Below are 24,544 nucleotides of genomic sequence, written 5' to 3'. Positions count from 1 at the left end.
CTACTATTCCTGAGGCAGCCATGCTATGCTGTCAGATTTTCATCAGATCTTGCAGCCACTGCACAGAGCCTTCAAGGCCTCCCTGCCTAAACTGCGGTGCTGGGGTTGGAAGTGAAGGAATAGCTCAGCAGGAACTTGCTGACAACCTGAGGAATGAGACAAATGCAGTGGTCTGGTTTTCAGCTGCAGCACTATAATCCTTGGCTCTCAAAGAAGATTGCTCCAAACAAAAGAAAAGAAAACAGCCTAGCAAAGAAGAGGGCACCTCTAAGGTACCTCACTAACATACTAATCAAAATTATAGTTTACCAAATTGCTGTACCTCAGTGTGTTTTCACAGAACTGCTAATAAGAGCTAGCATCAGCACCACTAATTTGCTGAGTCCTGACTACTCTCTGTCCTTTGACAAGCTGAGGAAGCAGCGTTGAGAGGAACTTTACATCTCTGTGCTGTACTCTCGCCACAGGTGCTTTGCTCTCTTTGTCTCTTGTGCTGTCCCATTTACATCCTGTCCCTTTTCAGGCTTTCCGCAGCATGGAATTTCCACATGCCCTTATTTCCACCCTTCCAGAAACATTGCAAGATGAAAGAAAAGAAAAACTGGCTACAGTCCTGGAATGAACAGAGCAGGAGAACTGACTGCTGTGGCACTTGTAGCTGCATAGAGGAGGAGCAGATGGTTTTTGGTTTGTTTTGCTCTTAGCCAGAACACTTTCTGTATAACTGAACACTTACACATTTTGTGTTCTGAGAGCAGAGGGGCAATTGTAACAGCAAGAGTTGGTACAGTACCAATATAACCTGTGGCATGTCTTTGGTAGAGGGGTGGCTGTATTAGAACTCTCTCAGTCCATGGATTGTGGTAGGTGCCCTAAGGAGCTCCTACCTTGGTTGCTGGTTCTGTGACGGATCAGCCGCTCCCATGGTCCTGTATGTGCTTGTACTGCACTGTATTAAGAGCAGGGCACTCAAAGCAGTGTGGTGTTTGTCCTCTGCTTGAAGGTGACTTAGTCAGTGACTAACATATCACTGGGACTTTCCTACTTGCTGCTGTTTCCCCATCTCTTAGACATGGGGGAATTTGCCATAAGCTGAAGAGTTTGAGGTTGGCTGCTTCTCTCCAGCTCAGCCACTGCTGGTTTCACTTGCAGTAAACCACCCACACAGCAACAAAAATTATAACAGAGTGCGGAAGTACTGGACTGCCTTTTGGGGGGAGAATTTCCACACCTGGCTCAGGGTTTTAATCAGCCCCATTTTTTGTCCTAGTGCTGTACATGATTGCTGTGAAAACCAGCTCTGCACTGGCTGTGGTTTGCCCTGAAGATAGTATTCTTGGTCAATAGTGAGCAGCCAGCAGAGGTCTCAAGGAGATGGCTCTAGCAGGCTTATGTTGTGTTGCATTCACTAACCAATACAGGAAACTGACAGGCTCTGGGCTTGAAAGTTCTAAAGGGCAGTTCATTTCTGGGGATTCTGCTCTCCCACTGCTTAGCAGAGGTGCTCCAAGAATACCTAGACTTCCCTAATGCTCCTATACCATGGCCCCATTCTGAGCTGTGGTGGGTCTTTACAACAGACCTTGCTGTCCTGAAGCAGCAGGAAGCTTTCCACTTCTGGTCAGATGACCTCTGCTGTTATTTGTCTCAAAAAACCTCCATCTGCGTTCTCCGGTGTGAAGAGCCAACACGTTCACCTGCTGTCCATGTTGTCTCTATTTTGCATGCTGTCTGCCATTGCTTCAACTTCTTGCCACTCCTAGCACATCGCTTTCCAGCTTCTGCACATGCACAGTGACTGGGTAAGCAATGTGGAAACTGGGCTGTGCAGGGTTACTCTTCGCTGATCACAGAACAGCAACCAGGGGATCCAAGCAGCTTCCTTATTCAAGCAAGAGCTTCACACCACAGCCAAAGCCGCAGTAGAGCATGGAATCCCCCAGTCCCTACATTTTGTAGGAACAGCCTTCAGATTCCTCTTCTTGCTGAGCATTGTAAAAGTTTACCAGTGCTGATTTGGATGCAGATGTACTGATGTGACATGATTTCATTGCATTAGTCCCTGTACTCTACCGGAGCCAATAACCCCGTGTTTTGGCCTTTTTAGCCTCAAATAAAATAGCTGCTACCTTCTGCCACCTTACAATGAACTCTTACCAGCTTCAGAGCAAAACCACAGCTTCCAGCAATAGGGACAGTCCCAGGATGGTTTCAGTAAGTCTTTTAGCTTCCCTGTGCAGAAATGTGTTTTGAATTTTTGGAAACATTGGTTACTTTGGAACAGTCTGTTTCCATGAAAACCTTGCTTATCTCCAGTGTTGTTAATTTGCCTCAATGTATTGCAAGGTGCTTCTCATAAACTCTGCTTGTTTGTCCATCCCGCATACCTATCCCACTTTTTCTCCTAAGGAGATAGTATGTCCCTGCCAGTGATGTGAGGAGCTGCCAGTTGCAGTAGGACTGCATGGTCCGTGGGTTTGGGAGTGAGCCAGCAATGCTATCGGAGTCTGTGCACTGCCGTGCGATCATCTGTAGCTTGTTGCTTGCCACATGGAGGCAGCATGCAGCACGAGCCATTAGCTTTTGCTTTGAAAGTGCTTCCGCACTCACAAGTTGAAAGTAGCCGGTGTGTTTATCACCCTATTAGAGATACCAAAAGCTGTGCAAGGTACACGGGATTGCTGTACCCAGCCCAGGGCGTGGAAGGCCTGCTGCAAAAACTTGTGGCCAGGCAGCGTGGGTGAGGCACCCTGATTTTTGACAGCTGTGGTAAAACAAAAATTCAAGATGCTCAGGTGGGGCTCTTGCCATAAAAAGCCATATGCCAGCAGCAAGCTGTGATGTTGGTGCATCACAGGAAGCAAACAGCATATGCTGATGGATGTTGTCCCTAAATGGGTCAGTTTCTGCTAACCTGCATGAAAGGAGCAGGGAGCTCTGCCAGCACTGTCGACTCAGGGGAACACTGTGAGAGGATGTGGACTTGCTGACCTCATGCAGGGTCAGTGTCATTTGTAAGCACAGACACAGGGCATGGCCTGAAGTGACTCAGGACCAGCCTGAGATTGGCTGTGATAGGAGACGGTGGAGAGGCTGGGATACATCAGCTGAACAGACATGAGAAGGCTGATGCTCAGTTTGTGAAGCTGCAGGAGCCCAGCTTTGGGATGTACCTCTGATAAACGTTTTTGGGGAGGGTCTGTCTTGTGGGGTATCCAGAGGGATCCATGATCTCTGAGGAGGGTGGTGTGGAAGATATCTCAGAGGGAACATACTTTCCTGTAGGCTGAATGTACACCAGCCAGGATCCAGTGTAGTAAAGCGAGAAGAGAGTTCTGGGCACGTTCTTCATGGTGCAGATGAGGGTGATGGGTCTGAGGCTGAGCAGAGCTGTAGGTTTCTGTTCCAGATGGTCCGAGTGAGTTCACAGGCGCAGTCATTCCTGTTTCTGCTTACCAGCATATATCTGGTGATTTCCTAAGAGAAGACACAAGCCTCTGTGTGCTCCCCTCCGTGTGAGCAAGATGTACGTAGTCACAGCTCTGTGAAGGTAAGCCCTTTTCCTCTGGCACGAGCCAAAGCAATGTCCTCCTACTACAGCCTTCATGGAGAAGGTGTTCAGGCTTAATGCATGTTGGGGGAAAATAAGAGGCTGAGCCCAATGTTGGTGGCTGTAAAGAAACAATCAGCAAAGGCAAAAGGGAGCCAGGAGGGCAGGGTGCTGGGGTCTGTGTGGGTGGCACTCAGCATTCCCCAGACTAAAAGCAATGTACTCCTCCTCTGTGCAGCATCCTGTGTCAGCTCACAGGCCACCAGCTGGGGCTTCGTTGTTTTTAAACCTGCTGCTTTGCTGACTAACACCTCCGCATTCTGCCTGGCTCATTCATATTTTACCCTATTTCCTGAGCTTTGAGGTGGTTTCTTCTATTGCTTTCCCTTCCAGTAGAACACTGTTACTCAGGCTTCAGCTGTTCTCCTGTCATTTTTGACTCATTGCTTATGGTAATTCATGATTATCTCCCTCCTAAATGTCACCAGCCAGTAAAGGTGTCTTTGCCTCTAGAATTATAATACCTGGTCTTTATCTTTGAGGATACTTTGGATATTGTTTTAATTCCACTGTGACAAGAATAAAATACAAAGGTAGTACTGATTGTGCAGATATTTTCCCCACGTCATGAACTTGATAACTGGAAGTATCACTAACTCTGTCTTCTAGAGAAAGGAATTGTTAGCTCTAATTGTTATTTCCTTCGTATTTTTTGTTTCTGATAAATACATATAGATGTCGTCCTTCTTCCCGTCATGGTAAAACGATTCTGTCTCATCAATAACTCTACCATAATCTAGCACAGCCTTCCATGGTATGCCCTTTATACTTGCTGCTTGTTGGATATGGCTACTGCAGGCTGTGCTGAGGTTACAGCTGAGTGGAAGTAGTTGCCTTGTATCTTGAATCAACATAAATCCATGGCAACTGACAATCTTCAGGTCTAAGTGCTTTACTTGGGGAGCTGGATTCAGCTGCTCTGAAGTACCATGGAACCTCAGGCATCTCCTGAGGTGCAGGGCAGACAGTGCAAAGTACCTCTAGAGCGGTATGTTCTTGGAGATGATCACTGCACAGTGAGATCGCTGACTTGCTTCATTCAGGTGATAACAGGTTATCAGGACTTCTGGAGATGCTGCATTTATATCCTACATCATTCCCGGTTGGATAGAGCAGGTACAGCCACTGAGAGACCTGGTGGTTCACACTGTGCTGGGCTTCCCAAGACTGACGAGGTAAGCATCTCACAAGGATCACAGAAGGGAAACTGCACAGATCTGAATTTTGGCAGTCACTGAGGGATAAACTTCCTTAAATTAAAATGAACTGTCTTAAACAATTTCCAGCTGCCACTGCTTCCCTCTCTCAGGTCTAACAACTTACCTTCAAACCTGCCTCTGCTTCTGTGCCCCTAGACACTAAACACCTCAATGCCCCTGGCTTGCCCCTGGTTTTGAGAGGGGAAACAGATGTCTTGGACCATTCAGGCCAGGGATGGTGTCTCTTGGCTACGCTTGCAAGGTAGCTGCTGTTAACTGGGCTGGTCAATGTGCCAGTTGTACATTGGTACAATATGCATGCAGAGGATCCTGTTTATGCATCACCTACAAGTATGGCACCAGGCCTGAGCTTCTAGAAAAGGTTTGTCCCAGCAGATGCTGCCTATGGGTTGTAGATGTTGTTACTGCTGGGAATAGTGTGGCATAGTACAGGGTCAAGTAGGCTGTGCAACTAAGTTAAATACTTTGCAGGCAGTCAGTAATACCTTTCTGTTATGAGGTGAGCAGGCCAGGACAGTGGTAAAGCTTTTGCTCCGTGGTTACGCAGGACTCTCCAAGTTATGCTAGCACTGTAATTTGTGCAGCAGAAGGAGGAAGGGACAGCATTATGTGATAGAGATTGTCCTGCAGGCCCAAACCATGCTACTTCTGAAACATGCAGTAATAAGCATTTGATATTACAGAGCTAATTTTCAGAACAGTAATACTGGTGATACTCTTACAACCACACCTGCCTTATAAATTCATTTTTGCATCTAAACACTTGTATTTTTCCTCAAACTTATTAAAATGAAAAAATCATGCATTGCTTTAATATTTTCCTTATAACTGATTAGGCTGCAATTATTCTGTATTATTCTTCTCCTGGGAATATCCCCTGATATAAAGACGTCTCTCCTTGTTCCTCCCTGTATATCAACATAGAAATCCAAGAGCTGCTCACTTGTACCGTTATTAACAGTTTCCTCATGGCTGTATATTCATTGCTCTAGACTGGGATTGGCAGCCATTTGAGGATGGGGTTCTCCTTTTCAAGAAGATGTCATATATGGTGGTAGCAGTAAGCTCCTGATTATTTTTTTCAAATACCTTATCAGTACATAAGAGACAGCTACTACTACTGAATGTGGACCTGGGACCTTCTGTCATTAGCATCTGACAATCTCATACTCTCTATGGTTTGTGATTGCTGCCTCCTGGTCTACATGAGGGATGGGGTTTATTTTGTTTCTAACCTACCATAAGATTGTTTTGTACGTAGACCAACCAGCCATGACTCTTCTGTATCTTCAGTTTCCCGTTATGGTTAGCTGAGCCTTGGGTTCTGGGTGTGAGCTGGCCCCTGCTGGCAGAGCATCTGCTGCTATGCTATACCAAGTCTTTGCATCTCCTGCTGCTGCATGGTGGGTACATGTTTTTTAGCTCAGCAGGTCTTGGAACACACAGCACAGGCACCCTGCACCCAGCTACTTTGTGCCCACTTCACTGCTGCCGTCTCCCTGGATTGTTCCAGCTACTTGATCCTTACCCTCCTGCCACCTGACTATGCTGTGTGTGCCAAGTCCTGTTCATAGTGCTGCTCCAATTCCTTTCCCCCTTGCCCAGGGGCACAAGCAGTATGCATTGTCCCCTTTAGCCCCACTTGATGTGCTGAGAAGAATAGACCATCTTCCCTCAGTGGTAGCCTTGCAATCTGCAGACCTCCAGCCCAGCTACGAGCTGCAGGCATGGAGTTAGGGCAGGGGGAGAACCCACCACCTGTGCAGGAGCCAGACCACCTCCCTGCCTGTGGTGTGAGGGTTGGTGCTGTCACCCTGGTCTCAGGGGCCATTTTAGAGACAGGTGGTAGCAGACCAAAGAGGTACTTGGGTGCCTTGGTTGTGGTACATACTGTACTATTTAGTCAGGTTTAACCATCTAATGCCTTGACACTGATACCTCACCACTGCAAGCCACTAATTCTATCAGGCCCATTAGTGACCTTTGAGATCTAAGGCTTGTGAGTTTGTTTTATCTACTCTCCCACCTTTTTCTCACATAAGAGTAAGAGAGCAGAGCAATACAGTCATAAATGGTGTGTGGGTGTTTGGACCTGAATTCATTGCCTCCTCTGTGCTCACCACATCCTTCTATCGGCACAGTAATACTGATACAGTGCTGACGTCAACTGCCATCTATCACTGTATATTCCAATACACTACAGCTCCCGGCTGCACACAAGTAGGCTTTACTCTGACTCAGTGCTGATGAAAGACACCTGCTTTCCAGCTCCCGCGCATGCAGTGTCTGCATTCACAGTAGTGATTTAGCCAGGCCAGCCGTGAAGATGTTGAAGGGCTGAAATGGACAGCTGAAAGGACGGGGCAAGGTAATGTCCATGTTCCCACCAAGTTTCCCTGCTGCCAGTTTGTTACTGCTTGATGTCTGTGACTTCATTGTAAATCTTTTCTATCGCTGACGTGGCCCTGTGTCCCTGTTGCTTTAGCTTTGTGATTAGGTGGCAGTGTATGTTGAGAATGAAGTTTTCAAGAAGAAAGCTTGCTTTTGTGTGTAGCTGGTGGACTGAGAGACTTCTTCCACTCCTTTTACTTGGCTGTAACTGTGACATTTATTTTCTCGTGCTTGGAAATATCAAAATTATTATTATTTTTTTACTTCACATAAACTGGACTCTTAGGCTCTTTTTCCTGTGGAAATTTGACAAGTGCATATAGTTCCTGGACACATTTCAAATTGTGAGCTTAGACTGTATCCATGTTTGGCAGCTTGTAGTACCCTACTTCCAGATACTTAGCAAAATAATCTTAAATGAAAAAAGGAATCCAATCTTTCCTCTGCTGAAGAAGAGACAGCAAACTGTCTGTCTTGCCTTACAGGGAGGCCAAGACTGTGGTGCATGGCAGTCTCAAACCAGCAACATTGAGATTGGGCTTCAGCAGCTGGTCACAGCACTAAGGGGACACTATTTCACTCCGCGGTCCCAGAGCTGATGCTGGGTTACAGTCTGTGAAAGGGCATGAAGGCCTGAGGAGGAACAGCAGTAGCTCTGGGGACTCTGCATTCTCTTGGCCCATCTGAGCAGGGTGCTGGCTTCCTAGGCAGTGGGATCCCTGAATATTCTCAGTACAACAATGAATTTCTTGGCATTCTGCTGGTAGAAAGATGATTTTAAAAGGTAGTTGACAATTGCATAGCCCTGACTTTAGGACTGGTGATTTCTAGGCCTGTTCTAGACTCAGTGACCTGTTCATTTGGCACAGCTCTTCTATGAACGTGCTGCAAGAAACAGAGCTCTTGATGCTAAGAGGTCATGAGCAGACGCTGCATCAGCTGAGGAGGAGGCTGCCCATCTCCAAGGTGGTTGCTTTCATGATGCAGCCAGTCTTAGCATGGAGTTGGGTGAGCATGTTTCAGGTGGCATGATAACAGGGTGCCTTTCTCAAGGGAATGAGCCAAAGGAACTTAGAGAAGATTTGTGGATAGATGCATGGGAGCATGGGTGTGGTTCAGCAGTGGGCTGTGCCTTAGTAATCAGGGACTGTGTCACTAGAAGTAGTGGTAACGACCATAATTACTGTACGGAGAATTGGGACTAGAGGGGTCAGGAAAAGATGTTTTCTCAAGGAAATGTACAGTGCAGAAAGAAGGGCTGGAGTGTGGGGAAAGAGCTTCTGTCCTGTTGCTTGCAGCAGGAAAGAGAGACTAGCAGGGTGCACGGGGCTCCGTGCTGAACCAGAGCAACCGTTTCATTTGGCAAAGGTGTTGGAAGGGAAGAAGTGGCAGCAGCAGCAGGACTGAGGTGCTGTCACCATGGCGTGTTTGTGGAGCCTCCTGAGTGAGCCCTGCTGATCTCATCTGTATGCTGTGGTGCCTTGAGAGCAAGTCTCAGTGCTCACATGGGTCTAAAGGGGCTTTTTGGTAGCTGCTAAATTTATTTTGCTTTCATTATTTGAGTAAATCTGGAAAATTTTTAAACACCACAAATATTCCCCAAGTAGGAGAGGCCTCACTGGCATTCTCTCTGCTGGGTGACTGGGTGTTTGCTGCTAGTAGTAGGGGAGGTGCAGGCACCCCAGGACCTGCACCAGGCCCTGACAGGAGCCCTGTGTATCACTCTGGTAACTGCAGCTTGCTGCCCATTCTTCACCCCTTACCTTTTTCACAGTTGCTTCTCTGCAACCCAGTGGGTTTTGCAGGGCTCTAGGACTTGTTGCTTGCAAGCGTAGGTTGCAGCCAGCAGAGGGGCTCCTGTGGGTTCAGTCACTGACTCTTGCTGCTCTGTGGCAGGCTACGTGGACCCTCCCTTCTGTCTGTGCATCCTTGCAACTTGCTCCAATAGAATTATGTCCCAAAGCAGATTGCTTCTCCAAAGCCTTGTCCCTGTGTAGCCTAGCCCGTTTCAGAACACTGTGCTGAAACCTGTAGTGGGTACCAACAGACAATACTCTGTTACTCTGTAGAGAGTTCATTTTAACTTGTTCTGTGCATATCTATGTATTTCTATAAAAGTTAAATACTGTGAAAACAGCCTTAATACTATGTGGCTTGAGGGCCTGGTCTGGGAGCAGGGGCTGTGGGCTGAGCAGTCATTTGTATGTGGTGCTGTTTCCTCATGCTGTTATAAACATCTGGCTGTCCCCTTCTCTGAAGACTTTCCTATAGGTCCTTTTCACCAAAATGTATCAAGGCAGTCTTCCCCTGCAAAGAGTGTTGTACTTCATTCTCTTCTGTTTCACGTGGGAGACTGTTATTTTTGTTTTATTTAGTCTGCCTTCATGGAGTCCCTTAACTAGATAGTCCATGCTTATTTAACCATGGGGGAGACAAATCAGTGAGTTCTCACAAACACTGCTCAGACCCACAATAACATTCAGACTCTTATTGGACTAGTTCACTGTAAAGATGTTTAAGCCACAGCAATATCACTTCTAGTTGCAAGCCATTTCTAGTTGCAGGAAGCTGATGAAGAAAAAATGGGTTAGCACTTAACCCAAGTGTCTTCCTGTTGCATGGATAGACTGAAGCTGCAGTCACTTTGCAGCTTTCTTAGAGCACATGATGCTGGCAAGGAGCAGAGACTTCACTGATCTGTTTTATGGCCAGTTGGCAGGACCCCACCCCCTAACTCTTAGTCCACGGGAGAAATGCATATAGGAAAGCTGAGATGCCGTGCCTAAATTAGGCACTTCACTTTTAGACATGTAAATGAAGGCTAGATTAATTCCACCTCAACCTCCAACACACATGAGCAGATGGCTGAGCTGAACTCTTCTTTTTTTGTGTGTGGCTTTTTTTTTTTTTGCTCTTTTCCAGGACATCCAGTCAGAACCAACATGAGGAACAAACTATGGCTCAAGAGTATTTCCTTCTTCCTTTTATTCCAGTACAGTAAGTTCCCAGATGTATTTTCCTAGCTGTACACCCACAAGCCTTACCTTTTTGGCTGTTAATGTAGGCTCTGCAGAGACACACGGACATGATAGTGCCATGGGACAACAAGCACAAGACAGAGTGCTAGTGGAGAGGGTTCTGTGGGACAAGGAATTACGGGAAAGTCTTCATGGGGGCAGTGGAGGACGGATGGGAGAGGTTGCACAGCCGGGCAGAGCTCAGCCAAACTGCATCCCACTCCAGGGAGCAGCATCAATGAGGAAAACTGCGGAGGTAGTGCCTGCCTTGCACTGAAATGTCTTCTGGTGAGATGGGCTTTGGGTCCCTCCCTAGAACAGTTGCCACAGGGAAGGTTCTGGTGGCTGAGAGCTGGGTATCCGTGGGACACATGCCCACTGTTGGCAGGCCAGTCAGAACAGTGGCGTGAACCTCTCCTGCTCTGAACTCCTTTGCTCAGGACTGTGCTGTACAAATGGCCACTGCCTCTTTCTTGATGATTTTTACCCACCATCCAAACTTCAGCTTGACTCAGAGCTGACTTTCTGAACATGTCAGCTGGACAGAAAAAGGCAGTGACAAGAGTGTGCCTGCAGGGAACAGGTGCAAGTTTAACATTTCACATGCTGCTTCTAGACAGAGCCTTGGACCTGCTCCAAACTTGAATTAGCAGAAAAGATGAATTCAGATGTATCTTTTGCCATACAGGGCCACTGTGATGTCTAGTCTGTATTTTGTGTAATACAGGCCAGGGAATTACCCTGTATAATCTCATTTTGGACCAGACTAGATCTTACTGTTAAAAGTAAAATCCTTTGTTCTTTGTTTCTGAAGCTGCCAAGAATGGAATTCATCCTAGATTTGACTGGGTTATTCTAACATGTAATTATTCCCTTACCAGTAAAAAGTTCACCTCTTCTAAATTTTGTTAGCAAATTCTTGCATAAAGAGAGATGCTTGCAGCTTCCAGTTGCCTAGGAATAGTAGACTCTTAATTAATATCATAATAGCATAGAAGAAGGCTAATTAGCAATACTTATTATCTTATTAATACTTGCTGCCCTCTCTGAAGGAAAGCAGAGGTATTAGCCCCCTTTTTTTATAGAAGAGTAAAGTTAGGCTAAGGAAGAAAAAGTGTCTTGTTCTCGACTGGAATAAGAAGTGTCTGTACCAGGGGCCTCAGGAAGCCTGTTGAGGGCTCAAAATGAAAAGTTAAAATTGAAATGAAACAAAATGAAGTTAATGAAAATTTCAGGACAAAATTCTGAAGTCAGAGTGAAATGAAAAAGTCAAAATGAAACAAAATAACAACCACATAATTTGAATCACATACAGTTTAATAAAACACGTGTACACACTTGGAGCCAGAGTCTGTTGCAAACATCCCCAAACTTCTGTCACCATCCTACCTCTTCAGGGATCTCGTACACAAAATTTGAGTGCTGCTCAGAACTCATTTAGGGAAAGCACTGTGTGCCCTGGTGCCATATGACTTGCAAGAAATTTTATGGTGAGCAAAGTTGGGGGAAAAGTTGGGCTTTGTTTTCCTTTTAATTTACCCTGGCCTGGAATTAGGCTGCACCCTATACTGGACATACCTGTTGTGCATTGTTACTGTAAATGCAAAGACAACTTGTTTGTGAGGATTGTTATTTGATCTGGGTGGTGGAGCAGATGTTTCTGGTCCACAGAACACAGCCACGTCTTTTCTCTTTTAATTTAAAACTACTACCCCTACGCTCCTGTTAGAGAGTCCCTCCCCATCTTTCTTATAAGCTCCCTTTTGTAAGGCTGCAGCAAGGTCTCCCCAGAGTGCAGCTTCTCTAACTAAGCAAGCAGCAGAATGGCAAAGGGAGGAAAACTAACAAAAATATTGGCATCAGAGGATTTGGGTGTCTGATGGCTGTGAACTAGTGTATTCCCATCAGGCCAGAGACAGCCTTGAGAATAAGCAAGGACACATGCATGATTTGATGTAACTACCTTGATACCTACCCCTAGACAATGACAATTTTACTCCCATCAAAAAGGGGTGATATTGTACATGCAAGAGATCAGTTGTAGTAGACATGGTTTGCACTACCATGATATACTACATCTCCTACAGGTCTCTCCTCATAGTTATTCCTAGGGTAACAGGAGAGGCTTTTGTCAGCCCATGATGCTGTCAAGAAAGGGCTCACCAATGCAGACGTTTCTCACTGTACTGTGGTCTTCCCTGCCTTGAAATTCAGGGAGATAGACTATGTCATGCATAGAAGAATAGTTCTTTTGTACAGCACATCTCAGGTGCTGATATGTGAGAAGAGCTTCTGCAGAATAATTAAAAGCATAAATGCTGTTTTGTGACCACTTACAAACAAGATAATTTTCTTAATGACCATAGTGTTACTTCTACAATTGCCCCTCACATTCTCTTTAGCAGTCTGTTTCAGTTTAAGTGATTGATAAATTGTGCCGATGTAGTATCAGAATGATTTATAGAAATTATAATAACTAGAAAGCTGCAATATCTTTTTGCCAAAATTCCATGAAAAGCTTATTCCAAGTTTATGGAGCTGGACATGAAAAGCATTGATGCTGCAGATATCAAGCTGTAGAAAACTGTAAACAGAGAGAATGGTAATGAAATAATTACTAAAATAGCACTTTTAAAATGTGCAAAGTACAATGAATGCTAGATTAGCAAAGGGCAGTTCTAAAAATTTAGGAAGTTATGTCATTAAAATGCTTGAATATGCTATTATTTCTGGATGGGACACCTTGTCTTTTTTATGTGCTACATAAGCTAGGCCTCTTGCAGAAATAATATGCAACTCTGGTGCAGTGACTGTGTAAGAGGAGACAGAGATACGTTTGAAAATTCAGCCACCGTTTGGGCATTTTCTGGTATTTCTGCATGTAATTTGCTGCAACAGCATTTAAAAAGAATTTTCTTTAACAATTACCTGGCTGTCAATGACTCACCTTCCTGCAGAGATGGAACACATCCGTACTCCATGACTGGAGATTTTCTGGGGTCTGGTGCAGAGTGGTCTGTTCTCTTCTGATGCAGTAGGAGCCCTACGGGCTGTGTATGTTGATAAAAATTCTGGTTGTTTCAGCATGGAAGCTGATATTGTTTTTTATTTCAAACCTACAGCTATGTGTTGTGAAAACCTCACTTGTTTTGTGGACTATGTACAGACCCTGTCCTGTATCCTGAGAAATGACCTGAGTGCCAGTTCATATAACCTTACTGCAACATGGTATGTCTTAGTAGGATGAGGCAGCAGGAACTTCTAACACCGCTATAGTGCAGTGATGTCCTTCTGCTGTCTTCCTTAGGTAGAGTTCTCCTTCCTCCTGCCATGCTGATGTTCAATTTGTACTTCATACTCTAGTCGTCATCTGGCTTCTACACTAGCAAAGAATTCCTGGTTCCTGCAGCCACTGACTGCGCTGCTTGTTACTGATTGCTACACTGACTCTGGCTTCCTTGGCATTGTTTCCTCTCCTGTGCTGGGAATACGCTGCCCATTACTGCTTACAATGAGCTTCCACTTTTACGTGCTGACAAGGGATCACGCAACTTGTCCAAGCTTTGTATAGCTGCTGTTCTGCCCCAGCCAGGAAGTGGGTGCAGTCCTGGGCTGTGCAGTCCTAATGGTCAGCTTTTCTTTAAAGCTTTTCTTTCCACAAACACTTCAACATAATTTTTCTGTTTCTCTCAGAAAGCTGCTGAGCTGAGCAAATAGAAAGGGGAAAAAAAAAAGTCAATGTTCAAAGATCAATTTTTATTTGAACATGTTGCCTTTTTTTTTTTCCTTATGAATTTCTCATTTTTTTCAGCAACAGATTAGTCCAACTACATCACGTAATAGATGTGGACTACTTCCTTTGTTTTGTTTTGGTGTTTCAGGGTTCCTGAGGACAATCCAGAAAACACTGTGGCTGCCTGCAGTCTCCTGCAATTGTCCACGAACACCAGCCACACACAGTATATGTGCACTGTGGACATGTCTGAACTCCTGGCAGATGTCAAAGTCCAGGTGGATGTTACAGAGACAGCTGATAGGCGAAATGTGATTTCCAAAGGCTTTTATATGGTACAGAACAGTAAGTACAAAAATGGTGGGCTTGATACATATTTCGTGAGTCTATGTCCATCTGCCAGGACAGTCTGGGCACAGAGTGAGCATGTCTGCCAAGGGTGGTGAACTGTGTTCAGTGTGCACTCCTATACACAGGACTCTGTGATTTTACTGCTGTCATTGTAAACTAAAGAACATTTTATGTTGGAGGCTAACCTTAGAGCTGGCCTAACTGTGCAAGTGACCATGACTACATGGAGACCTCCTATGTGATGAGTAGAACAAGGTGCTCTACTTCCCTCATCTCCCAGGGGTTATCAGCCCTTGTGATATTTCCTCCTGCTCCTTAGCTGATGAGGAAGTTCAGAAACAAGCAGCAGAGTCAGGAACAAGGAATGTTCAGAGCTGCTGAGGTGTGAGGCTCTGTGCACTGCTCAGGACTGCTCACTCTGAGAGGATGGCCCACCACCACTGGGGCAGTTATGGTCCCTGCTCGCTCTGCCTTTCTGATACCATGCTGGGCCATCTATTGTGTCTTCAGTAATGTAGCGAAGATTAACACCATCCTGTCTTCACCCACAGTCAAACCACAGCCTCCTTTCAATCTGACTGCTGTGTTCGGAGAGGGTTATAATATTTCTTGGGAAACCATCTACCAGAACTCTTTCTACTTTTTGAACGAAGAGCTGGAATATCAGCTGCGTTATAAGAGAAGAACTGACACCTGGGAGGTAAGTGAAATGTCAGTTTACCATCAAGTAAGATGTGCCAGCAAAGAAGAGGCCAGCAGAAGCAGGACAGGAGCACTAGTGTGGAAGAAGGGTTCTAAGAGTTTTGAAAAGTTTCTCTTTGCTTGCCTGGACCAAAAACATGCAAAACTTAAAAAAAAAAAAAAAAAGTAAAAAAATATTTGAGAAGCAGAAGCTGCTTGAAAGGTACGAGATCCTGTGGGGAAGACTAGTAGGTCATTTGCTTCTTATTCTGTCCTTCATGGAAGGATCCCCCAAGGCCACATGCTACTGACCAGCCAGAACATGGCGCCACAGAAATGATATGAAAGCAGAGGGGATTCCTTTGCAGGGCTCCACACTGTGCAGCAGTGAGAGTAATATGGGAGTAGTCACTCCAGCCTTAACTATTTGGTGTTTAATTGTTCACAGAGTCAGAAGACTAAATCTGTTCATGAAGATAAACGGACACTGGTGATCCTGCCACAGGAACTTCAGGGGAACACTGAGTATGAGTTCCAAGTGAGAGCCAGACCCCGAGAAGACACTGGCTACAGTGGATTTTGGAGTGAATGGAGTTCCCCGCTGACACTGAAAACCAACCCTACTGGTAGATACTAGCTTTCCCTGCCCTTCCACTTGGTCCAACATCAGAGAATGCTTCTAGAAATCAAATCTAATTAATTAGAGCAAAAGCTAAATAGTCTATTAAAGGCAGGCATGTTTGGCTTGATTTACGGGTACATGAACCGTAAGTTTGGGCAGGTATGTGCTGTCTGTATTGATCTTACTGGGCTGCAAAGCCCACTTTACAGCTGTTGTGGTTTAATCCAGCAGGTATTTAGTTAAGCACCACCCAGCCATTCACTCATCCTTCACCCACCCCACCCTCAGTGGGATGGGGGAGAGAATTGGGGGGGGGGGGGTGGTGGTGGTAAAAGCTTGTGGACTGAGATAAAGACAGTTTATTAGAACAGAAAAGAAAGAGAAATAATAATGATAATAGTAATAATATGTACAAAGTAAGTGATGCACATTGCAATTGTCCAGGCTGTCCCTGAGCAGCAGTCCCTCTCCCCACACCGCAAACAGCCATCCCATATAAATGTTCAGCATGACACCACATGGTATGGAATATCCCTTTGGCCAGTTTGGGTCAGACGTCCTGGCCCTGTCCTCTCCCAGTTCCTCATGCACCCCCAGCCTCCTCACTGTCAGGGTGGTATGAGAAGCTGAAAAGTTCTTGACTTACTGTAAGCATTGCTCTGCAACAATTAAAACAGCATGTTATCAACATTATTCTCATTCTAAATCCAAAACACAGTACCACACCAGCTACTAGAAGGAAAATTATACTAGCTGAAACCAGGACAACAGCATGGGAGGAGGGTTTGGCACGGCTGGCTGTAGGTTTGTTGCCAATGCAGGAGTGCAGCTTCTACATTCCTTCACAGTGTCAGACTTCCAGGGTCCTGCTTGCAGCTTTCAGAAATAGGAAAGATCTAGTGGAGGTACCTGCACTACTGGAGTTTCGTGTTGCCTTCAGCTGAGGGGAAAAAGAAGCCTGCTCTCAGGGCTAAGTTCCATATCTGGACTCCTATATTTGATGGTCATGCTAGGCATGGGTGTTTCATTCAGTAGCCATTACTCCCACTCTGCAGGGATCTGCCTTATGCACAGAGGTACACTGGTGTTTGCCATGGTGGAACAGGCTCTGAAACCAAAGACTTCGTTCAAACAGAGGGGAGGGCAGGATGACTGTGGTCAATGTCAGCAGTGCATGCTGTGCTTCCCTACTCAAGCTGATCCGCAGCTCAAATAGAAATACTAAATGGTACTGTGGCAGCAGGGTGATCACTTCATGGATTACCTGTGGAGGTGTCCCTAAATCAAGAGAAGTCAGAAACACCAGGAGTCTTAGGAACAGTGAGCTGTTCTGCCCCAGTCATGTTCATTGTCAGCTGCCCTCTGGCCTGGCTACACCAGACTGATGGACAGTTCCTTTTGTTGGTGCAGTCTTCTCTGAGCACCTTCGTTCATACCTGACTGCATGTACAGGGGGCTGGGCTACAGGCCTCAGCATCCCTAAGGGAAAATCTGGGGTAGAAATTCAGGGTCTTCTCTCACCATCTGCTCCTTTATTGACCAGGGTCTATTTAAATGCAAGGTGAGTCTGAATGAACCCTGTCTCTTTCTCCAGCAGTGACACAGACAGCAGGCATGGGATGGATGCTGTTGTTTGTTGTTGTCCTGGTGATCACTGCCTCAATCGCAGCCTTTCTGGCCAAACATCAGAGGTAAGAGCCCTTAGGGAAGTGGAGTAAATTCCCTTATTCTATTCTGCCAAAGATGGGGCATTCACATGCATCCTTTTTTACACCTTGTACAGTCATGCACAGACACAGTTGTGGGCCTGTGAGGGCCAGCAAAGTAAGGTCTCCATCTGATGTACTGCTAAGAGTGCCTTGCTTTTCTCTGGGGGCCTTGCTGCCATTCAGCAGGCTGGGTGGAACAGGACACTGGTGCATGGGGATTAAGTAGAGGCCACCCATCCATCCTGGGCTGTTTTCCTGGTCCTGCCCATGCTCTGAAAATGCCCAGACAGGAGTAGCAGCCTGCCCTATTCCAAAGCTAATGCAATTCCCTCAGTGCAGGCACGGGGTCTCTCCCCTTTTTGGACGGCCATGTGCCCTTGCAGAGGGACAGTGTGCACCCTGCCACAGAGACGGTGCTGTGCTGGTGCAGCACCAGGGCTGGCACAGCCCATGCCTGCAGAACAAGCACATAAAGCAGAGTTCTGCGCGTGGGTGCAGACCACTAGCCAACCCAGCCTGAGGAAAATGGCACCTTGAGCACGTGGTACTTTTCCAGAGAGGGGAAAAAATGGAGCGTGAGTATTTTTGTGCACAGGTCGTGGGGGCTGAGGCATCAGAGGCCTTGCTCACAAGAAAGGCCATTAGATGGCTCCAACAGCACAAGACATCCTTGAATCCCCATCCACTGATTTTAGTGATTTCAGCTGCTTGAATTGGCTCTGGAGATGCCTTGTTTTGGATCTGTAATGTGTGCTAAACCCCAAAGCCTTTCTCTTTTCTTTTCCAGCTTGTGGAAGAAGATGGCTTGCATCCCAGACCCAGCTCCCTTTTTCAAACCACTTTACCTGGTGCATAATGGAGATTTCAAGGTATAAATGGGCCACATAAGTGAGTGGAGCACATGACAAAGATAAACTAAAAGACCCAGTACTCTTTCCTGGGCAAGAGATTCTCGTTAGGGCAGTAAGGGGAGAAAGCTATCTCAAAGGAATGCTGCGTGGGTACAGATGAGGACCAGATCCCAACAGTGTAGGTTCTGTGCTGGGAAGATATTTATGCCAGGCCTGTGCTGCTCATCCCCTGTAGGTACCGTCTTAGCAGGTGAGCTGAGCTCATATTTGAACTGTGAAGTCTGAGGTTGTGAAGGGAATGGACAAAGGGACACCAGGACAGTAACTGGGATTCTTCCAATACTCCAATCCCATGCTGCCATGAAGGGCATGGAGTAGACTTCACTGTAGAGCCAGATCTCCCAGTCCAGTCTCTGCAGTAACACAGGCTCAACATTAAGCTTTGTAGCTCTCTCTGGAGAGTCACTTATGCAGACAACAGGTATGTATAACATCCTGGAAAGGTGAGTAGAGCTCTGGGAGGCAAATAACTCGTGTGACAATACTGTATGTCCAGCTACCTCCCTATTAAGGAATAATCTTTGTGAAGTGAGCAACTTTACCTAGCCCTCACAAATTCTCTTCTCATTTAACACCAGCTAAACTTGCTCATCTGACAAAGTGGCTTGCAAAGACCGCAGGGTTTGCTGGAGTTTTTGAGACACAAAAGTAAAAGAACATTGAGTATACATAGACGTTGTTTGTATTAAACTGAAGAGCAACCCACAATGCCATTATCAAACAGTAAAGATGCTGGCACGTAAGTGCAGACATCAGTGCCTCTTTCTGAGCAAGTTCCTGTTGTTCCTGCTGATCAGCAGCACTGATAAGAGACACTTCAGTGTCTGCTTTTTGTTTCTGCTTTTTCTTGGACACTGTGAGAGGGACACCAGCTGGGCCCTAATGATCTTCATGTACTTTCCCACTGTTGAATGGCTGATGTTTGCAATTGGGTTAAATGGCAAGTTTTGCATGGGCACCATTCAAGCTGAAGCCTGCAGTGATTGTGTTTCTTTTTCCTGCCTTCCTTTTTCAGCCCAGCTTTTCATATCTGTTTCCAAAGGGTACTTGCATCTACCTCTGAGGCCACTGGCACTGGTTGTTACCAGAGAAAGGAGCAAGTACCAGGTGGACCCAGTGTAGGAATTCCTAATAGCCAAGGGATAGTGCTCATAGTGGAATTGAGGCCACCCTTTGACACCAATAGCCATGCTCCTGTCAGAGAATCCTGTTGCTTCACCATGCTCAGCAGGAATGATGCCACTGCTACTTTCTAATTAGGTCATTCAGTGCTGCTAGGAGGGAATGAGCATCAGTTACAATATTGCTAAAGCTAAGTTGTTTCTGAGAAATTTAATAAATTTGCAGAATAAAGCAGCAGTCGCCCACACAGCCACAGCACAAGATGCAGAGGGTGTCAAGAGGATGTGGCAACCTCAATAATATGTGAACAGTCATCATAATCAGCTGGCAAAAAAACAACAACAATTGATCTAAGGCTTATTCAATTGCATCCTGCCTGCATTAAAGCAAGTGTTTAGGAAACTTCTGTGAATAATAATCAGCAAATGACAATAGGAAAGCTTTGCACAGAAGAGTCCTGGATTGCACAGGTAACAGTGAAAATGTTAGAGAAAAGTTAAGACAGAAAAAGAGAAGGGAAAGCAGAAGAACACTGTTCACTCTTGTGTGTACATGAGTTCTTGCATTCACATTGGGTGGGAATGTGCAAAGAATTGTCAAGAGAGCATAGCAAATATTCTGCTTGCTCAGTTCCGAGAGGGGGGTTTCCTGCTGTTTCTTTAAATAGCCGTTTGCACGTACAGCTTTAATAAGAAGCTCTTTGCAGCTTATGTTAAAAATAAATTAAAATAGACTTGGTGCTTCCTGCACATTGATTACTGTGGCAAAATCTCTCTCTCATGCAGCACTCCATGTCAGAAGCCTTCACAGCATTTGTGAAGCTCAGTGTTGTTACCTGTTTTATACACAGCAGAAAGTGGCACTCAGAAGAGCCGTCACTCAGATCAGCCATCAGAAAAGCATCAGATAGGTCTTGACTTTCAGTGCTGTGCCCAGCCTTTGAACTACACAGCCTTGCTAATAGGACTTACTAGCATTCACTAGTGGCACACACCACAAGTTTATGGTGGTCTGAATGATTCAGTGACTTCTTTGAAAATACTCTGTTCTTAGCTCAGAGAAACCTAGAGGTGCCTTTACTCTCAGGTGAAACTGAATGCAAGAGGCTCATGATCTAAATATAACACATGGAACAAGGCAGAATGTAATGCTAATGGTGATACAGAAGGGCAAGATTCAATGTGTGACATTCCCCTGTCATTCAAATAAGTGTTATCTGCACCAGGCAGTGGCTACAGCTCTTTGAGGTCCACAGCCCCTGCCTACCCCTGCTTTCTTCGTGTCACTGTGAGAGAAAAGACTAGCCTGGGGCATGGCCACACAAAAAAGATCTGGTGAAGCTTTGCCCTGACTCTCTTCCCAGGGTACTGCAAAGTGACAGAGCAGGGCTATGTGTGTTGACTGCAGATACAGCGTGTAGAGGAAGAAACTAACTTTGCTTTAGGAGAGGCAGTTTCCTTGAGAAGAGATCCAGGGAGAACTGGTGGCTTGGGAGGGGTACATCTGGCTGATGAGCCAGGAATGCTGCTATAGGCAGTGGCATTCTTTGCAACATGGAGAAAACTGCAAAGCCATGCCAATTTCTCCGAGCTAATTATTTTCAATTATTTGAGCCAGTTCTCCTGCAGCTGCCTGTGCCTGGTAATAACAGCATCTCACGCCCTGCCATTTTGGAGGAGTCAGTGATTTTAGAGTTTGACTTTGCCTCTAAAAGCACAAGGTCTTTGGTAATTTCTGTGGAAACTCACAGCTGATGCTACTAACCTCTCTCCCTCTCTCTGTATTTGTTTTTATGCAGAAGTGGGTTGGTACATCCCATACGAAAATGACCCTTGATTTCTTTGAATGGGGAATAGTCCTTCCGGAAGTTCTAGAAGTTTACAGCATGTGTCCTTCCAACAGTACTTCACAAGAGGAGATGAGTGAGCTAAAAAGAGATCTGCCTTCTAAGCCTTATGTGTCCTGCCTGACTACCCCAAGTCAGGATAGCCAGTCCCTGCTGTCTAGTGTGAACAGTAGCAGTGGGACTCAGGACCGGTCATATGGACATTTGTCTATTGACACTGTGACTGTAGCTGACGAATTTACACCTTGTAACTGCCAATGCAATTGTAACCGTATGTACAGGGGACATGAGCATACCAGTGATGAAGACAGTGCTGGAGAAAATGGTTACCCCAAGGTTAACATTGATGATGAAGACACAAAACTATCCAGTGACTTCCATCTGTCTGACTTGAGCACACAGGACAAAATACTTGCCTCAGGCTCTGTGTCCACAGACCACCTGAGGACAAGCGCCCCAGCCCACCAGGAAGTTGAAAGGGCTTTGGAAGCAGGGATGGGAAGCATCCTAGAAGCCCTTTGCTTGCATCCTAATCAGTGGGATTTGGAAAATCCAGCTTTTCTACCTTCTCCTGATGGTGAAAGTGTTTCCTACAGTGAAGTCTCCTATGACTTTTTACCTCACAGTGCAAGGCCTGGTGACAGTTATCCTATCATCTGCCTAGATTTGGACACTATTGACAGTGGCTTTGCAGACTCGGACTGTGGGAGTCCAGTTGACTGTGAATTTGAGCAAAACAGTCAGACCAACAGTGGGTCCATTCCTCTTGAGCAGGAGGGAGAGGACTTTCCACGGAGCTATGTCAAGCAATGGGTCTCTCATCGCTCTGACAGCCATGTCAATGGGACACAAACTAACTAAGGACTTGATGTTCCTTTGCAGATTGTAGGGCCTTTTCTATACAGTGCCAGAAGCAAAATGTCAGCAAAATTCAGAAGAAAAAAACAAAGTTTACTTGGTGTAAGCTCTACTGCATATAACTGAAAACTATTAGGCCCATAGAAATGTAATGCCTATTTCTGTTGCCACTTATCTTGTTAATGCTGCATCAAAAGTAACATAATTAATTTCTTATAAGCTTATAAATAGTACAAAACTTTAAAGTAATTTTCCCTGGCACGACTTGAGTTTAGATGTACATGAATCTTAGAAGTATAACCTATGGCAAGCATGTTTGTTATATTGACACTTCTTTACCCTTTCTTAACAACACAGGTGTTGTTACTTTTACTAACACAATCCCCTTTAAACTCAGCTGTAATAGTTCATATTAATTATGAATTATACCCATCGCTGTTCATGAGGTATAATCAAAACCAATTCTCATCATCAGAGAATGATGTGTCCAAGAGACCAATCATAACGCTGGTTTTAGAGGGACTTTGGCTTTGCAGGTAGAGTCTATAAATGAAGAGTCTTCAAAACATAATTCCAGATAAATTCTTTCTACAAAGGCTTCCTACTGAATCAGCATCTCTCCCAGCATTTTCCAAGCACACTAACTATAACACTGAACTATTAACTGTAGTTAACTATAATGGCTGTTAGAGCTATGCAATAATTTCAGGAATGTTGTCCCACCTGGATATGCCTGCAACTCCATCTTCTGCCTTGGACCTGGTCTGCTGCAGTTAACAGGTCAGTAGCACAAAGCTTAATCAATTTCTGCTGGATCATAAAGCCAACCATGAAACTGCTAGTTGCACTGCAACTGATTATTTCCCTCTTATGTCTCTGTATGTCTGTTTAGGATAACTGTCTTAAAAAGTTAATTCAATACTGATATTGAATGTGAACAGATACATCTTATGCAGGTATAGTGCTACTAACCCAAGTACTGCTTGGCTGCAGAAGATCTTACACTGAGAGAGCCTGTGTGATTAACAATGTATGTTTCCAGTGCAGTAATAATCTGTTCTTGTTGTGATACCAATAAACTCTATTCTCTCTCCCCAAGCTTTTTCTGAAGACTTTTGGCAACCCCACAGCTCCCTGTGGTGGATTCGTGTGGTGGGCAGCTGAACTCCACCACAGCACTCTCTCACTCCCCCTCCTCAAAGGAGGAGGGAAAGAAAATACTATGAAAAATGGCTCAAGGGTTGAGATAAGAAAAGGGAGACTGCACACCAACTACCGTCACAGGCAAAACAGACTCAGCGTAGGAAGATTTAATATAATTTGGGGATTGGACTAGATGATCTTTCAAGGTCCCTTCCAAGCCCTAACATTCTGTGTGATTCTGTGTAATTTATTTCCTATTACTAACAGACTAGAGTGGTGAAAAACTAAAAGCAAACAAAAACTACCCCTACCACCGCCCCCAGTCCATCCTCTTCTGCCTCCTCCCCCTGCGTGGCACAGGAGAACGGGGGTCACAATCAGTCTGTAACACTGTGTCATCCGCCACTCCTTCATGGTCACACTCTTCCCGTGCTCCAACATGGGCTCCATCCCACAGGATGCTGTCTTTCCTGAACTGATTCTATGTGAGCTTCCCACAGGCAGCAGCTCTTCAAGAACTGCTCCAGTATGGGTCCATACCATGGGGTCCATCCGTCGGGGCAAACTGCTCCAACATGGGTCCTCCACAGGTGTCAGCTCCTGCCAGACCTCCTGATCCTGCATGGGCTTCTCTCCATGGGCTGCAGTGTGGAAATCTGCAGGGGGACAGCCTGCTCCAACATGGGCCTCGACACAGGGAAACTTATGCTCTGGAACCTGGAGCGCCTCCTCCCCTCCTTCTTCACTGTTGTCGGTGTCTGTGGGATTGTTTCTCGCTCCTCTCTCCCAGCTGCTGTGGCACAGCCACTTCACTGTGTTTTTTTTTTTTTTTCTTTTTTTCTTTTTTCTTTTTATTTTTTTTCCTTTCCTTTCTTAACTACACTCTCCTAGAGGTGCAACCACCATTGGTCATTGGCTTACCTTTATCCAGCAGTGGGTCCCTTTTGGAGCCAGCTGGAACTGCTTCTTCTCTAAGTTGGGCAGCTTTTGGACTCCTCACAGAAGCCACCCTTACTGGCCTCCTGCGATCAAAACCTTGCCACATAAGCCCAACACACTGTCTTAACAAGAGGGAGCACTGTAATGAAAGGAAGCTGTTTCCTTCACAATTGAGTGCTAAGAGAGTTTTTCTATGCATCCTCCATTTGATTGTTTACGACAGCCATTGTGCCACCCATGCTGCCTTTTGAACCTACGGGGATTAGCTTTGCCCATGTTGTTTTTACTTCCTCAATGTACCTTTTAGCTCTGGGCTTCCTGGGCACAGACCCAAGATATCAGTGGGTTTGGTTTCTTCCCTCCTTTTTTTCAGTTTTTTTATTTTTGCTGT

General features: G+C 45.5%; 2 protein-coding genes across 9 annotated transcripts in view; both read left to right on the top strand.

The window, feature by feature from the left end:
- Nucleotides 1-3,031: 3,031 nt before the first annotated feature.
- IL21R (interleukin 21 receptor) lies at nt 3,032-24,528 on the top strand. 8 transcript variants are annotated; one of them, XM_083799384.1, is made up of 9 exons: nt 3,033-3,550; nt 10,144-10,218; nt 13,361-13,466; nt 14,120-14,316; nt 14,874-15,022; nt 15,452-15,629; nt 17,220-17,316; nt 18,122-18,203; nt 21,166-24,527. In XM_083799384.1, exons 2-9 carry the CDS (start codon nt 10,164-10,166, stop codon nt 22,072-22,074), a joined length of 1,773 nt encoding a protein of 590 aa, XP_083655510.1. In that variant the 5' UTR covers nt 3,033-3,550; nt 10,144-10,163; the 3' UTR covers nt 22,075-24,527. The 8 variants fall into 8 exon arrangements, with proteins under 8 accessions (XP_083655515.1, XP_083655510.1, XP_083655511.1 ...); XM_083799385.1 differs by lacking the exon at nt 3,033-3,550 and adding an exon at nt 3,574-4,785; XM_083799383.1 differs by lacking the exon at nt 3,033-3,550 and adding an exon at nt 4,817-7,198.
- The window catches only part of LOC310881746 (interleukin-9 receptor-like), a 22,159-nt gene continuing 20,326 nt past the window's right edge, over nt 22,712-24,544 (top strand). Inside the window, exon 1 of the mRNA XM_083799393.1 lies at nt 22,712-22,851. The gene's annotated coding sequence lies outside the window, so the exon portion shown is untranslated. The remainder of the gene's footprint in view (nt 22,852-24,544) is intronic.

This window comes from Anser anser, assembly GCF_964211835.1.
Source record: "Anser anser genome assembly, chromosome: 15".
NCBI lineage: Eukaryota > Metazoa > Chordata > Aves > Anseriformes > Anatidae > Anser > Anser anser.
Note: the sequence above shows the minus strand (reverse complement) of the source record. Positions and strands in the feature narration are given on the sequence as shown.